This window comes from Phlebotomus papatasi, chromosome 3 (assembly GCF_024763615.1).
Source record: "Phlebotomus papatasi isolate M1 chromosome 3, Ppap_2.1, whole genome shotgun sequence".
NCBI lineage: Eukaryota > Metazoa > Arthropoda > Insecta > Diptera > Psychodidae > Phlebotomus > Phlebotomus papatasi.
Genome location: NC_077224.1, coordinates 46,881,475 through 46,898,762, shown reverse-complemented (window position 1 = coordinate 46,898,762; position 17,288 = coordinate 46,881,475). Strand labels below are relative to the sequence as shown.

The following is a 17,288-nucleotide window of genomic DNA, read 5'->3' as shown; positions in this document are numbered from 1 at the left end:
CCCCCCTCTCCCGGGCCAAGGATCGTTAACCTCAAAGGTTTAAAAGGCTCTAAAGAGCGTATGCTTCGCTATACGTTGGCAAAATGACATTTACTTTTTTTAATCTGTTCAACGGTTTTTATATTTTGTGCTCTGTAAATTTGTTTTCTGTCGAAAAACAACAGAACTTTTTTCGTTGTGTGTTTATGTTTCATTTTTTATCACATTTATGTATCAAGAACATTGATAAAAATGAATGTAACACTTTAATTTACTGCATGTTTCGCAAAAACCGTTTTGAATACATCAACCGCCAGTGTTTGGCAGCTGTCATCCGGATATCGGTTTGGACACGTTGGACAAGATCTTGGAATTTCTGACAACTATGAATCGATTCCAATCGGTAATGAACCGATAAATAACCGATAACTAATTTTCTTAATAACTTTTACTTTTGAAACTATTTTTGGAGGATATATATTCAGTGATTTATGAATCGATTGAAATCGGTTAAAAACCGGTTAACAATTTTTTTTTTTGCAAAACCTGGGACACTTTGCTATCCCTTTTTTAATTTTTGCTTCTTACCACTCGGATTAAAAAGACTAAAATAAAGAAATAATCAAAGGATCTTTCTTAAAAAAAAAGCAGAATGATATTCTATCAGAACAAATAAAAGATAAGTTAAACAATGCCAATCTAAAGTTAAATGTAAGTTGCCTTCAGTTCTTTCTCCCTTTTAACACACTTCTCAAATCAGCCACTTTATAAATTAACAAACGCACCATAAATACCCAATATCACGAGCATAATGTTGTTAATTACTGAATTTTTAATAACACGACGATCCACTTTGATAAACAAGTTATAATATCAAAATAGCAGCTTATTATTATGCAGGAGAAAATTTAATTTCATTAATGTGCAACTGAAACGCAACTTTTGCCTTATAAAGTTTTTTTTTTTTTTCACCTCATCCACTTGCTCAATTGTTTACCTCTTTTGTACTGCCATAGTTGTTCATTTAATTAAAATATTTAATTTACATGCTAAAGACGTGATATTTGGTAAACGTAGAAATCTCATGAATAATTTTGTATGTTGCTGGGAAATTTTAAAGATTAAAAATTAATTACACTATAATAGGACTTTTTGAGATGAAAATGGATAATTTTTTCAATTAACAATAAAAAGCCCATCAGCAAGGAAAAAAAAGCGATGAAAAAGCATATCAAGATATTAAGCCCTAAATTATTAAATTGAAAAATAAATACAAAAAAAAATAAGCTCTGCCAAGAAACTTTCGCAATAAAAAGCGCATCTTGTGTGGTTGGTTTTTATTTTCGAAGGAAGTGTAATTAATTATTTTTCTTGTTTGAAAGTGCTCCTTTCGTGATTGGATTAAATATCTTGTTCCCATTGGTAGTTATTCATTCAAAAGTAGTTTGTGTGTAAATTCTATCGCAGAATCTAATTTACTTCATAAATAAATCAGCACGCATAAATAACAATTAGAGATCAAAACATTGACTATAAATATTCTGGAGTTCGATAAAGTTGATTTCATAATCCATTTGCCACATTATTAATTCACCAAATAAAAATGAACAACTTGGACAGAAAATTAATTAAAAGCATGCATTTAATTTCAACTAATTGCTTTAATAGCGTATATAGTTCTCTTGTGCAGAGCAAAAAAAAATCATTTATTATTCTTTAAGCCAGAAAATTCAATTATCCGCCAAAATAAGTAAGAAAAATGCCCATTTATTCTCTTAGGTCAGTTCATCATAAATGTATGAATTATTTAGTTAAAAATAATTTAAATGATTTAACGTGAATTCTCGCACATATTTTTTTGAAGATAAATTTCATGTCATTATAATTTCCCAGTCATTATTCTTCTGCATGTGAAATGGTTAATACTTTAACTGAATTTTTCTTCCTCCCTCATTGTCTTATACCCTTTTCTTATTCCTATCATTCTCGTTTTCAACTTTTTTTTTGTATCATTCGTTTTTATTTTTATTCCTTGGTTAAACGAATATAATGCAATAAGTGCAAAAATTGGCAAAACCATCATTTTCACATAAACAATCCACCATGAGATGTGTGCATAGCAAAATGTATTGAGAATTATTCTTAAATTGCAATGCTCTTGGCATGAGCAAAAAACCTCAACAAGGAGTGAGAGAGAAGGAAAAGTGTAATGAAAAACCATTGCAAATTGATGCAAAATTATTCATTGGAAGCCTCCCAATATATGGATATATTATTGCAAATATTACTGATCAATTGCTCACACAAATCGATATCGCGCTGGCACAATACCAGAAAATTGGCGTGATGTACTTTATATTCTTCATATTTCATCCACCTCCTTTCGCCTTTTGTCTTTTAACGGGGAGGGATTTTTCCTTTTCGATATTTGTTACATTACTTCTCCGGGAAGAGAGAGAGACAAAAAAAGATCAATTGCTGTGGCTAATTTTATTCTCAGCTCTCTTGTTTTGTGGCTTAACAAAATTATATGCACTCCAATCAAAGTTGATAAGGGGCGTTATTAAATTTTAGTTAGATAAGGATTTAGAATCAACCCCAGTGCAGTGGCATAGGAAAATGATCTTGTTTATTTATTTGTCGACCTATGGAAGGATACTCGAAATTACAAAATTGATATCTCTAACCATTTAGTCTCTAAAAGACCATTAGGAGTAGATGATAAATCTAAGGGCCTCGACAGACCTGAGGATTAGCCGAGAGACGTCTTAGCGTAATTTTATTAAAAATAATCGTCAAACTACATTTCTATCATTTTCCACTAATTCGTCTCTCGGCTTAAGTCGTAAGTGTGTATAGGGCATAAGAAAAGCAGTAGAACATCATCTCCTGTTTGACAGAGGGTAAGGGGGCCCAGCGTTGAGCCATTAATTAACACCCAGCTATAGATAGTTTTTTGCCCTCATCGGCAAGATCTGAGTGGTAAGCCCGAATTAAGGACTTCATTTTGCTTCGTATCGTACATCAATAGCGGACGAATGAAACTGTCAATCATCCGAATATTATACAAACGGCAGAAGCTACAAGGATAATGATATGTTTTATTTAACTGGTATTAACGATTTAATACTTTAGAAAAGGAAAAATTATTGCGTAAAAAATTGTCTCCTAAAAATACCCACGAAAAAGAAATAAAAAACACGTATTAGGTGAGATTCTTAACAAAATCTCACCTACTATAATCCTAACAAAATTTCATGTCGTCCGATCGACCTCAAATTTGGCCAAAATGTGTTTCGCCACTTCCTGATTCCGAATATATATGTGGCTAAGTTACGTTCCCGGCCGGCCGGCCGGCCGGCCGGCCGCTCTTTGGAGCTTAATAGCTCCTAAACTAAAAAAGATATCGACTTGCGGTTTTCGGCAAAGGTTATATATCGGGTGAAAATTGCAACTTGGTGCATAGACCCCCCACCCCCCACCCCTCCTTCCGCCATTTTGAAGACCCCCCTTTTTTTGTTTTCTCAATAGCTCCGCCCCTATGGCATCGAGCGGGCTCAAATTTTAGTATGTTATAGCTGGGCTTTAGAGCTTTCCATCAATACCAAACTTAAGGTCCCCCGACCCCCCTGACCCGAGCTATAAGGGTCCAAAAAAAATTTCTTAAAATGGCCATAACTCCGGTTCTAATTGTCAGAATTTAAAAAGTGAGGGCTTTTTGGAAAGCTCTCGTGAAATGCCACTTCCCCTTCTAACATCGCAAGTTCATAAAACCACCGCTAGGGGCGCTTTTTTTAAAAAGAAAATTTTTAAATCTTAAAAGTTAAATAACTCAAAAATTCCATTGTGCATCGGGCTGAAAATTTAGTATGTTGTAGCCGTTGATTATACCTATCAAACAAAAAAAAACCTTAAGTCGATCCATAACCCCTGACCCGAGCTATAAGGGGTCAAAGTTCGAACATTGACCGGCCTCTATCTCCGGTTCTAATTAACATAGCGACCTAAATTTTACCTTTTTGGTTTCGTCTCGATGAGCACTTTCAGATGGAAGTTCAAAAAGTCACCACAGGTGGCGCTGTGATAGCGTCAAAATTCATCGAAATTCAAAGTCACTTTTCTCAAAAACGGCATTGTGCAAGTTAATGAAATTTTAGTATGTTGTAGTCCAGTCTAGGACGTTTCCAAAATGGTGCGTATGCGCGCTGTGGTTAAAACAGAACCGGAGATATGAGGGGTCAAAGTTCACAAAATTCAAAAAATCATATCTCCGGTTCTATGTGACCGATTTTGATGAATGAGGGCTTAAACGAAAGATCTCACCAAATGCTACAACTTTCTAGAATATTTGAACTTCGTGGGACCAACACCAGGGGCGCCACAGTCGAAAAACCAATTTCAATATCACATAACCTCAATTATCTCGACTGTCGCTAAACCGATTTTGATGATTACTTCGACACAATTGTAGAACACATTTGTCTCTACATTTCGTCCATACATCATTTTCCGCTCAGACTACGCTATCACTCCGATTTTGCCGTTTAAGTGTGAAAAAAAATGATTTTTCCCATAATAACGCTTTGAAATCACTCAGATGCCAATTTGACTGCCTCTACTCCACCAAGACACTTAAAATAGGGTTTTAAATGGAAAGTCCCACAAAATACAACAATTCTTTGAAATAGTTGAAGCTCAACAAATGACTACTTGGGGCACTCTGGATGAAAAAACGAGTTAAGAAACAAAAAACCTCGCTTATCTTGGCTTCTGAGTAATCGATGAGATCATGTTCTATGGGAAAATTATAGAGAACGTTCTGGTCTACATTTCACCCATATATCACTTTTCTGCCAGTTCATCCAAATCCTTGATATTTTGGTTTAAATACAAAATTTGCATAATTTCACGAATTTGATTCAAGATGACTGAATGGCGTCTCCCAACTTCAGCTCTAAATCGAATTTGCATGCACTCCGAGCTAGCTCACGTTAAGAATCTCACCTACATAAGCCGGTTAGGATTATCTGTCCCTTTTAAGGTTGTAATTTGTTCAATGCTATCCCTACACTTTTCCCTGCACAAAACATAGTGCCGCAATTAATCTTTAATTTGAAAACAAATAAAATGATTTGGAAAATATACCATCTTGTCACTGTCAGCTGAGTAACACGGCCGGCAACATAATTTTCATAGTTCAGCTCTTCAACACCATGAACGCAAAACAGTGTCCTCCACATATATTTGGTAAGGGATATGTTGTATATGGCAACTTCTTAAAAGTAAGGTATAAAAGATAGGAGTTGATTCAGACTATAATCCACGCTTACCTGGTCAGACGGGATAATATTAATTATTAATAAGTTAAGGGTTGAAACATATCGGTAACCTAAAATGGAGCAATAGATGGCTCAGAATAAAACTCGAATAACTCCCTTCTGTTTCATATGGGAGGGTTTTAGGTTTTAGCTTCAGCTGCGTTTCTCATTCGAACGTGGCCTACGTTATTTCCCGCGTCTGATGTAATATCATTGGGTGTGATGTCGTTTCTCCTGATTTCATTAAAATTATTCATCCGGTACTCCGTCCAGGGCTCACCTATGTTTTCAATCATATCACAACCACTTCTTCTTTTTTTTCATATTCTTAGAAATCTGCTCTAGTAGTTCCCATTATTCCTAAAATTGCTTTTCTAACCCTGAGTCTCCACTATATTTCAGGCCTACAGTGAGCGAAATTCAAATAGGGACGGATCTATAAGTGGGTGGTGTGGGTGATGTGTAAGTCGGATCGACTTAATATGTTTTGTATAATGCAGGCCTATCCAAAAACACTTTTTATGGTAGTAACCCACGTGCGTTTGCGTTCGTGCGTGCACGCCAGTCAAAATATGAAATTTTTGGGTGATTTTTTAACCAAATTCAAATAGGGACAATGCCGATTTTTTAAATAAAAGTGAAAAAAATCTGATCAATGAGAATGATTCTAATAGAACTTGATTCCTTCTCACTTACTTCCTTTTCACTTTCCTCATTTCCTTCCTTTTCATTTAATCAATAATCTGTTTTGTACGAATCAGTCTGGCTTTCGCAGAGGCCACAGCACTGTTCGGATGTTATGGATCGCATCTCTTTTGTTGTGGAAGTTTTGCTAGCTTCATCAAGGCGTTCGATAGTTTAACACATGATCGGACTTACTTCAAGCTTTTCAATCTTTTTTAATTTTCCTTTTCCACAGTTTCGCTTATCCGTTCCTACTTTAGTGAGCGCTCACAATTTGTCAAACATACTGACCAAAAATCTTCATCTGGCCTGTCTAGGGGAATTAGCCAGGATTCTATACTTGGCCCCAGTGCCGGATTTAGGTGGGTTCCCTGAGGCCAAGGAACCGGGCCTCCACATTTTAGGGGCCTCCACATTTAAAATGCTTACTATGGTCACAATGGTCTCAAAATAAAAATTATAACGATAAAAATTGCAAATTAAATTGCTATTAGCTTATAAGAGCATTTAATGTCCAACAATATAAAAAAGGTTGAAGCGGCTTGCACTTTGGAAAATGTTTTCTTTTTTTTTTGCTGAGGCCTCCACTCAAAATTATTTATTTTATTTATTAAGCATTTTTCTACTACTTTGCGTTTCATTTTTTGGTGCTGAGGACCCACTTAACCCTCTAACGGTATTTTCTTTAATATGCGAAAAAAAGTTCTGAAACAATGTAATAATTTTAAGAAAAATACCGATTTTAAAGTAATCTGACCAAAATAAATTTATTTTTTTCTCAAAGATATGTCGTTCGACTTTATAAATTTTAATTTAAAAAAAAAATGAAAAAAATTAATGTAAATTCGAGAAGCGAAAAGGGTTTCAAAAATTTTTTATATTTTCGCACCTAGCGCCTAATCTAAAAGAGATAATAAGAAACGGATGGTATTTTTTGAGTTTATTGGACCCTAATGAGCCTAGAAGAAATTATGATACTACTGTTTTTTGCATATTTAAAAATTGGACGTTAAAGTGTTAAATTTACCTGTAGAATGTAAAGCATTATATTGTATAAAATTTTAAAGCAATGGCTCTGTTGAAAAACGTAAAAGTTTTGGGTCCCCCACAAATGGGCATTGGGCCTCCACATTTCTAAATCCGGCCCTGCTTGGCCCCTTGCTAGTTTCTCTCCATAAACGACTTTCGCCTGCTCCTCTCACGAGCACTTTTACTTCCTATTTTTTCTTATGGAGCAGAGCTCTTCTTCTTGACTTATTGTGAGATTATCCACAAGTTACCGGTTGCATTTAATAATTGCAGGGACGCTTTTGTTGATTGTGATTTTCCATTCTTCCTTATGCCCTATACACACTTACGACTTAAGCCCAGAGACGACTTAGTGGAAAATTATAGAAATGTAGTTTAATCATTATTTAGAATAAAATTACGCTAAGTCATCTCTCGGCTAATCCTCAGGTCTGTCGAGGCCCTTAGATACGTGCCACGTTTATCTGCACCGTCTGGTGACAATGACGAGTGGTTCCCCTGAATACCTGGCTTCTCTTTTGACGAAGGGGGGTTCCGTTAGGGTTCCGCGATTTATAGTTTCGAGAACTTCACAGGACACTTTTAAACTCTCATTCTTTGTCAGGGCAGTTTCCTTGTACAATTCCCTACCCCTTGAGGTTCACGTATCGCGAGCAAGGAATTCAAGGATATTTCTAATCTGAGCTTAGTAATTAGGCTTTTTCTTAAACTTTTTCTTTTCTTTTCTCGCTTACACGTTTATTTTTATTGGTTAACTTTTTTTGTTTTTCTTTCTCTCTACAATATTACTTTTGTGCAAATATGGTCGTAAAAACGTCATTCTCACGGCATTGAAATAACTTAGGGTAGTCCTGCCTAGGTCTCTATACATTGGAAAAACAATATTCATTTGTATTTTTGACAGCATTTTGACGTTTCCACCTACAATCTTGCAGGTAGTTTCCATCAAAAAAGCGATTTTTGACGAAAATTGTTTCCTGCATCAACCATTCTTACCTCAATATAACACTTTTCTAACGTAAACGTAAATTTTTGCAATTGCAATTACTAGTCTATTCGTTTCTCGTTGCTAGGACCGTTATTCCGTTTCTATGTGCGTTTTTCGTAAATTTTCGTTTAAAGTAAGCAGAATTTAGCTGAAAATACAAATATTTTCAGCTGAAATTGAAATCGGTTAGCATTTGGTGCTCGCTGGGGAATAAAACTTATTTTTATTTTCTAAAAAAAAAAACGTTTAAAAACGTTCTAAAAAAACGTGATAAATTTGCAAAAGTGCAATCTTTAATCTCTGATTATGCGTATTCTCAACTCTGATCCAATGTCCAGGGAAGACGCTCTGCAAACGAGGAAGGAAAAAGGGTGGAAAAATAATATGATGAAAGATGTAATATGAAAATGAGACCGCGATCAAAACTGATCAATTATCACATTGTGGATTGGATACGTGGCAAAACCACCACATTGATCATGTTCTGCTGTCCCTTCCCCGCGTACAAAAATCAATCGAGAATATTTTTTTTTAAATAAATTCCATTGGTGTTTTATCTTGGGAAAAGAGGAGACTCTCTTCTATCAATGCACCTAATCCGTTACCTCCCCAAACACATTAATGTGATTTAATAGAAATGAAAGAGAGAAAAAAAGATATTCTGAGCTCTATTAAAGAAATTCTAAACATTTAATTTCCTCTTCAAAATGGAAAGATGTCTCTCAATCGATGATTCATCCTTAATTTCTTCCTCTTCCATTTAATTTTCCCTGTTGAGACATTAAATTAAAATCAAAGAGATTATAACACACATTATTGGAAAGATGATCAATTTGGTAGAAAATCTTCGAGGTGGTACAAGCATTAGTCTGAGTGATTTAAGAGTGTGAAAGAATAAAAAGTAGAGTTGGGAAGAAAAAAAAATCCAGTGAAGAATGGAATGGAAATATTTCATCTTATTCAATTTGCATAGTCTGAAAAGTATCATTACTTAATTGAGGGGAATTATGAGCGCGTGAGCCTTCTATATTCAGTAAGATACATTACGCGAGAGCAACACTTTTTTTTTGGAAGGAGGAGTCTTTTCTTTGCTAACACAGGCGGAGTCACGAAGACAGTCGCATGCAACTAACCTTAGTTTCATGCGATTATTACACGGTGGTAATAAATGCACTAAAATAATCAATTAACTACTAATTTTATGAGAAAATTTTGAGGCCTTTCGGGCTATTATGTCAACCACGATAATCAAATTATCAAAATTATCTAATATCCATATTTTAAAATAAAAATTACTCTCTTTGGGTTTGTGAGTTGTTTTTAGTTAAACAGTCCTTTAAATGCCTTAATAATTAAGTTATCATAAAAACAAATAAATTACTTGTCATCTTGTCATCTATTATAATTTTAAAATTCAACTAAGGTAAACTACCCTGTAGTCGGCAGGTTTCTCAACTCGGCCAGTGCGACTATTTATTCAATTTACTTAGATTTGTTATAATATGGTCTTACAGATTTAACATTATAAGGTGTATCATATTATATATAACGTAAATCAGTGAAAATTTCATAGAAGTTGACTATAAAACGTTAAAAAATTGGTTAAATAATTCAACTGGCCGAGTTGAGAAACCGGCCGACTAGAGGGTACTTTACCTTATCTCTATTTAAATGTCGTTTCTAAAGCAAATGCTGTGTCCTATTTCAGGGTAATGCACAGAACATTTGTATAATCATTTTTCACATTCAGTGTTTCCAAAAGAATATAGGGTAAGTGTACCAAATTCCGGCCAAATTTGTTGTTCCTCAAATTTTCATGAATTTTCAGTTTTTGCATACTCTACTCTAGAGATTATACAATGCAAAAAATAACAAATGTTTCAATACAAAATTGCAATGGAACGTGTTTTCCGTTAATAATATTCAAATTTTTTCGGGTGGGAACAACTCTGAAGAAATAAAAGTGAAAACGCAACTTGAATTTCAAAGAAATTGATTAAAAATTGACATTTTTAACAAAAAGATTTTTTTCCAAGATTTCCTTTTAGAAATTTTTTTTCGGGTGTTTCGCTGAGATTAATATAACCGAAATTTTGCGGGTGTCGCAGATATCAGCGACAAAGTGATTTTCACGAATTAAAAACACAAACGTATATGAATTGGAAAGAAACTTATTAGGTAGTGATATTTTTAATTAAAAGAATTATTTTTAATATAATTTCTTGTGGAAAAATGCATTATTGGAATTTTTCAGTTGCAATAAATTTTTTCGAACGTATCACTGTGATCAGCGTCTGATAGCCAAGACAGCAACCTTTTTTCAACTCAGTGACTGTGATCAGCGACAGGATTTTTCGGGTGTCGTTGAGATCAGCGATAAAGTAATAATTTAAACAAAGAAACATGAAAACGTGCTTGAATTAACTAGAGTTTAATCAAGAGAATTAATTATAATGTAATTTTGTGTATAAGAATTTATTACAGTATTCTTTCAGTTGAAATATTTTTTTCGGGTGAGTCGCTGAGATCAATGACCGAAATTTTTCGGATGTCGCTGTCATCACAGATAAAGTGATTTTTAAACAAATAAAGTGAAAATGAGATTGAAGCTTTGCGATTCTTACCATAGATCTTGAAAAATTCGAAAATCTAGTTGTTAAAGATCCAAAAAAGTGACTTTCTTACTTTTTGATAATTCCTCAAGGTGGCTGAGATACATCCTGTTCGAATTTCGAAGTGCTCAAGTGTAAAAATTTAAAATGTGACTGTCTTCACATTTGTGAGGAAAAAACAGAACACCCGTCAAATCATTGCTCTACCTGCCGATTTTACTCTGAGGTTTTTTGAATTATAACGGTATATTCTAGTACAGTTAGAGAAATTCTGTACACAGTAAAAAATAATTACTACGATTATCGCGTGTAATGGGAGACCATCGATAATTGTAGTAAATTTGCAACGATTATCGTAGTAAGCAAAGTTGAAAAGCAAACAAGTTGAATTTTCGAAGTTGAAAAGCAAAGTAAGTTGAATTTTCCTTCAACAATTGTACTGAAATTACACAAAATATAAAAAGAAGAAGAATGAGTTCAAACGAAATTAGTTGAAAGTTGAACTTTTCGCTGCGATAATCGATTGAAAAATTACTACGAAAATCGAATTGATTCTATTACACGCGATAATCGTAGCAATATTCAATCAGACGTTGAATGAAGTTTATGCCATTTTGTTGCTTCATTTTATTACTATTATAGTAATTATTACTACTATTTATTGTACGTAGGCCATTACCGAGAGTTTAATTTTACTAGTTTTGCAATCTAAATGATTCCTTTTCAATTGAAAGTTGATTTTTTCAATGGTTGTTATTCGAAATTTCAACCAGTTCAATTCAACTAATAGAATTCAACTAGCCAATTTCATCTCTTTTTTACTGTGTAGATTTTCGGCAGAATTTCTGCCTGAAAATCTGTAGATTTTCGGGAGAAATTCTTCCGAAAATCTGCAGATTCTCGGCAGAATTTCTACATAAGAAATCTGCATAGTCTCCATTGTCTCAACAAAAATATTGTTGATTTATCAAGAAACTACAGTAGTTACAAAGAAAATGGTATGCTCTGCTTAACAAGCATTACATATTAAACATTTTAGATAAATAAAAAAATGCGAGCAAAAATACAAATTTCTTAAAAATCGCCCATGGAATGATACAAAAACACGAAATTTAGGTAGACACTCTGCTTAACGTTTTCACTTCACTATTCTCTACTTATAACACGGCGTCGCAGAATTCTTTATTTTATATAAACACTGTGATATCACCAAGAATAACTCTGTTGAATTTTGCAAACTTCAGTGAAAAATATTCCATCTTTTCTGACACAGCTGTCTGGAAAGTTTGGAATGTAGAAAAAAAATCTACAGAAAATCGGCAAAATATCTACAGGAATTCGTCAGAGTATGCACCAGGATTTTTCAGAAAATCTGCAAAAATTTCTGACGAATTTTGTCCCAAGCCCAAATAAAATTCGTAGGAATATCTACAGATTTCTCGGCAGATTTTCAGTAGAGATGTAGATATTTTCTGCGGAAATCTGCAAGATATCTGACGAAATTATTTGACGGGCAGCCATGCTTACTGTTCTTGTCCCATTATTTAACCCTTTAAGGACGATTGGAACACCGGTGTCCCATAAAGAAAATAATTTTTCCTGACTACCTAAAGTTATTTTTTTCTAATGTCTGTACATAATTGTAAAGTAGAAGGTTGAAGAAATCTAGAATATTTTTTGCAAGTCTCTAGCTATTTGCTATGTAGTAAATATTTAAGCTCAAAAATGGCAAATTTTTAAATTCTCAAATTCATAATTGATTTTCTTTATTTTTTATACTTAAAATTTTTTTAAACAAAACCCTTTTGGCAATAAAAACTATAATACTCATATGTAATATTTTTCATTAAAGCGAAAAATATTATTCATTGGTATTGTCAGAAAAATTATTTAATTTTTTAGGCTATTTTTGTTCCTATCGTTCATAGAAGCACAAAATACACTGAGTCAGACTCTGTTGAACTTTCCAAGGTTAGATGTAAGACTTACCATTGATTAAGTTTACCAGTTTAATTTTTATTGTTGATTTTCAATCGGTAAAAAGTGTCTCGTCGTTAAAGGGTTAATCACTCGATAATCACTGAGTAACATTTTTGCCAGCTTTTTAGTGTGATTAATTCGAAAATATGAACATTCTATCTCAAGTATTTCTAGTACATTGACTGAATGGGTTAAACCGGTTAAACCATATTACTTCATTGTCTAATTCCACCCCTGTCTAATCCTGCCCCCATCTCCCCTACTTCTCTGAACCCATCTGAAACCGTGTGAAAATCCGCCAAATCTTCCTCAAGTTTAAAAAGTTCACAGTCACAAATTTTCAAACATTTTTCTCACAGAGGGATAGAATTTTTCCGCAGGAAAATAATAAATAAAAGGGAAAATAAAAGAGAAATACTCATTTTGATTTTTTTCAATGGATTCATCCACTCAATTTTTTTCTTTATTTAAAAGGCAAACGCTTCAATTTCAACCCACGTGGCTTCCGGACCAATTGTCTCCTCTCCTCTCGATGCTTCCTTATCTGATCTGCACGCATCCTCATGCCCTTGCTTCCAGAGCCTACTGTGAATTTCATCTGCCTTCCTGTGGAAGTATTTACAATTTTGAGTGCATTTTCTGCACTTTCTTGTCTTGCAATCCGATCTCCCAGGGGAATATGCTTCCTCCTTGATGACTTTGTTGCATCCCATCCTAAATTGAGATCATCTTCTGCTTGAATTTTGAATGTATCTCGTGCAGTCTTTTGTGCAGCCTCCTCTTCCCGTTGCTTTTCTTTTTGAATCGCTCTGTACTGCTTCTTCATGTCTTTCGTCCATCTCTGATCATCATCTGAACTCTCCTGGTCATCTTCGTTTTCTGAGAAGAGATCTTCATCTGTACTCACATGGGCCTCATTGTCATCTTCTTGAAGAACAGACGGAGTAATTTTGGGCAGGGACTTCTTCGGATGCTTAATTTTTTTGAGATGCGACAAAACGGGCTTTAGCATTTTGTATTCTTCGACATTTTCGTCAATTGCAAAATCTGGATCTTGGAATAGGGCTGAGAATCTTGTGTCTTGCATCAGAGATTCAGCTTCTGTCTCAATAAGTTTCTCTGCCAAATCCCTATTGACCTTCGGAAGATCCATTTTAATCTCAACTCGACTCGGTCTGGTGAGTTCAATTTGCTGCCGGGCTTTTTCCTTTTTGTAGCGATCAAATGAATAATAGTCTACAGCTGATCTTGCCTTCCTGTACAGCCGGATGTCTACAAAATACCCATGCATGTAGGCTCTGAGGAGATTTGTACCCTTGAGATCTTCCAGATTGAGTTCTGCCAGTTCCTGCTTTGTGACAAATTTGTAGTCATCGTAAATATTCTGCACTAATTCCGTATCCAATTCCTCAGTGAGATTGTCCAGGAAGGAACACCATCTTGGTGCTGGCCCGAGTTGTGGAACATAAAATGTCTGCATCCTTTTGTCTTCCTGGGCAAAGAATAGCATTCCAGTGTTGGGAATTGTGCAGAAATCATTGAAATCTGACGTGGATTCAATGAAGGCAAATTGCTTTCCTGTATTCTCATCCCACATCTTCAGAATCCCACTGTCCATTGAGTAGACAATGGACTGACTGGGATTGAAGTTGATTCTCTTAATTGGGAGATTATTCATGTGATCCTTGGCAGTGAAGGGACGATTCGACCTGAGATCGTAAAGAAAAATCTGCCCGTCACTTGTTCCAGCTCCAAATTGAAGGCCATTCTTAAAATTCAGAGCTGTAATTGAAGCCGTAGTACCATTATCACTATCCATCCCTTCAGTCACAACCTGAACAGAGCCACAACGATTTTTCTGCCGTGGATCCCATGCCTCGACACTTCCCTTCTCCGTTCCAACACACAGCAAATGATGCTCCCGATTAACCACACAAACATTATTCACCAGAGATTGAGTCTCAAAGGACTGAGAAAACTGCCCTCTCTCCAGGTTAAACCGATAAACTTCCGGAGAAGCAGCCACAAGAAATAAATCACACGAAGGCGAATGATATGCAAGATCTCTCCCAAATTTCGGTATCCTCAACCTATAGTGCCTCCCAGGAGCTGTATGGAACTCAATGTGTCTGTCACACTGCAGAAAGACAATTTTACTGTAATCCTCACTGAGGATCTCAAAATTCACCACTTCAGCATCAAAACATCGTTCAAATTTCACAGAAAGATTACTGAAATCATAGCACTTTATCCTCGGCTTGTACATTCCCGTAGCAATGATATACTGCTGATCCGGTGTCACCTGAATACTCGTCGATATTCCAGGCATATCAAAGTCCTGAATAAGATCAATTTTCCTCCGTAAATCCCCATTTTTGTTCAGGAGTTTCTTCTTTTTCTGATCCGTCAGCCACTGCGCAAGAAAAACCATTAATTTCAGCATTGTTTTAGACAATAACGATAAAACTTACATCTGGGAGAGATTTTCCAGCACTAAAATTGTAGATTTTCACATCATTTACATCAGTTACAGACATTTTTCACGAGGAAAATAGCCAAAAAATACTCTAGAAAAATGTAAACACGTGAAGCGTGGTCATGACAGTTTGAAGGGTTGTACAAACCCGGCTGGCTATTCGTACTGACTTCACAGATCGTACCGAGTATATACAGTGTATTTATGTGAGGATAGTACTAATTTCCACGTTCACTAAATCGTCATAGTCAGTTAAATCAATGTTTGTCGTAACTTTATTTTTGCGATTTTGAGATAAACATATTGGAATCGGCGTAATTTTGTTTATTAAAATTTTTTAGAATTTGTCGTAACTTCCATTTTTGAGGAAGTTACGACAAGTTTCCATACAAAATTTTCTCTGATCAGCATTTGCCGTAACTTCTTTTGCTCGTTTGCGTGGTTTGTAATTTGCAGTAAAATTTTCACAATGCGAATAATGCAACATTGAATCATTTTAATTCAATATTTGAGAGAAAAAAGTGAGAAAAAAATCTCTATACCCATTTGTCATTAAATCAAAACAAAACAAGCGACGCGATACACAAAATTTATTCAATAAACCCCCCAATTCTGAGATAAAGAAGCCTAAAGATTTAAGTTAAAGCTTTAACTTTGACACTAAAGATTTCGAATTTCGAGTTATAGTGTAGTGGAATGCTCGATCAGCATTCCATATTGTACTTTGTGATGTATATCTGTAAATACTGTTGGAAATATATTGAGTCTTTTGGCAACCACCTCAGCGATGTGTATCACTTTCCACCAGTTCAGTACATGGCGATCCTGCCTGTGTCTTTTCTTTTTTTTTTAATGAATACTTGTCTTAACTGTGCAGCTATAAAGTTTAGAACTATCAATTTTTGTGGATTTTATTCAGTGAATGATGAGTGCAACAGTTTAAACCAAAAAAGGACAAAATGGGCAACAATGCGAGCAATCAGCCCACCATCGATAAAGACACTTTGGTTATAAATAATGACCACAATAGTGAAAGTGCTCCAAGAGAGGAGATGTTCGGCAGCGCAATTAGGATGTTCACCGAGAAAAATTTGGATGTGATGATTGCCGTGGCTTTGTACTATTTGTACAACAAAATGAAAAAGGACATTGTGAAAGGGTTAAATAAACAGTTGCAAAAGGAGATTAACCCTCAAGTGATTACAAATGTGTAAAAAGAAAATCCTGCCTCGATGATCAACATTTTAATGCCATTCAACATCCAGATGTCAGGACAACAAATCTGAGGCGATCCAGACAACTCATGGAACACCCGGTGGAGCTCTATAGGCACCAGAATGGCAGGCTAAAAGCCGTTTCAACGATAAGATTCACCGAATGATGATCTTCGAGTCTACAAAACAGCATCCAAATCTTCACTCATTTCACGCATTTGCTAAAATCTATCTTATTCCAGAAGCATTTTGTCAACGGCTAAATTTCATTCTTGCTGACAGCGCGTGCGCCAGAAACGCATATGTAGTCAACTGGTCAACACATTCCAGCACTGTCGATCTGCGTCATCAGACGAAACCTGAGAATTTTGTTTACCCACACACGACGATTGAACTTCAATGCAGCGTCAACTGATTTTGTGCATGATTCTTCAACTCAGCTGAAACCATGCAATTCCAAAGGTGAACTTTGCAGATTGCTGAAGAGGGTAAAACACCACTGTAAAATGCCAACTATTGGATACAGCATGGGACTCATCGTGAGTTTTTAATTAAATTTTAATTATGCCGCTAAAGTCGATTGAAAAATTAGAAAATTTGTTGAAGAAAAATCCAAATAGGCCAGTAACTAAAAAATTCATTGAATCTAAACAAGAAGAAATTAGACTAATAGAAGAATCTTTTTCGGATTACTATTTATCAAGTTTGATTGATTGCACGGAAACTGAAAAAGTTAAATTAAATTACCAAAAGTTAGCATTTATTGATGCTGTAAAAAGAGTTAAATTACTTTTATCAAATTTGAAAGTTAAACCACTCACGGGTTCCAATGAATCTAGTGATGATGACAATTATTGTGAGCCTGAACAATTAGATGTTGTTGATTCAAAAAAACCGGATAATATTTCTGATACAAAAATGGGTGAATTTAACGTAGTTTCAATATTGAAAGTTGTACCTGAGTTCGACGGGACTCAAGAAAAGCTCCATAATTTTGTTGAACTTGTA

General features: G+C 35.0%; 2 protein-coding genes across 2 annotated transcripts in view; both read right to left on the bottom strand.

Moving 5' to 3' along the window:
• The window catches only part of LOC129808017 (homeobox protein aristaless), a 156,389-nt gene that overhangs the window by 124,302 nt on the left and 14,799 nt on the right, over positions 1 to 17,288 (bottom strand). The window lies entirely within an intron of this gene.
• LOC129808014 (nucleolar protein 10) lies at positions 13,012 to 15,216 on the bottom strand. The gene is made up of 2 exons (XM_055857658.1): positions 15,062 to 15,216; positions 13,012 to 15,003 (listed from the first exon to the last, which is right to left on the bottom strand). Exons 1-2 carry the CDS (start codon positions 15,125 to 15,127, stop codon positions 13,054 to 13,056), a joined length of 2,016 nt encoding a protein of 671 aa, XP_055713633.1. The 5' UTR covers positions 15,128 to 15,216; the 3' UTR covers positions 13,012 to 13,053.

What these genes read in the sequence shown, in the direction of transcription:
- LOC129808014 (XM_055857658.1), bottom strand. Translation starts at nt 15,127, where the DNA reads ATGTCTGTAACTGATGTAAATGATGTGAAAATCTACAATTTTAGTGCT. An exon ending in CTGGAAAATCTCTCCCAGAT is followed by an intron (nt 15,004 to 15,061) that starts GTAAGTTTTATC and finishes TTTCTTGCGCAG; the next exon opens with TGGCTGACGGATCAGAAAAA.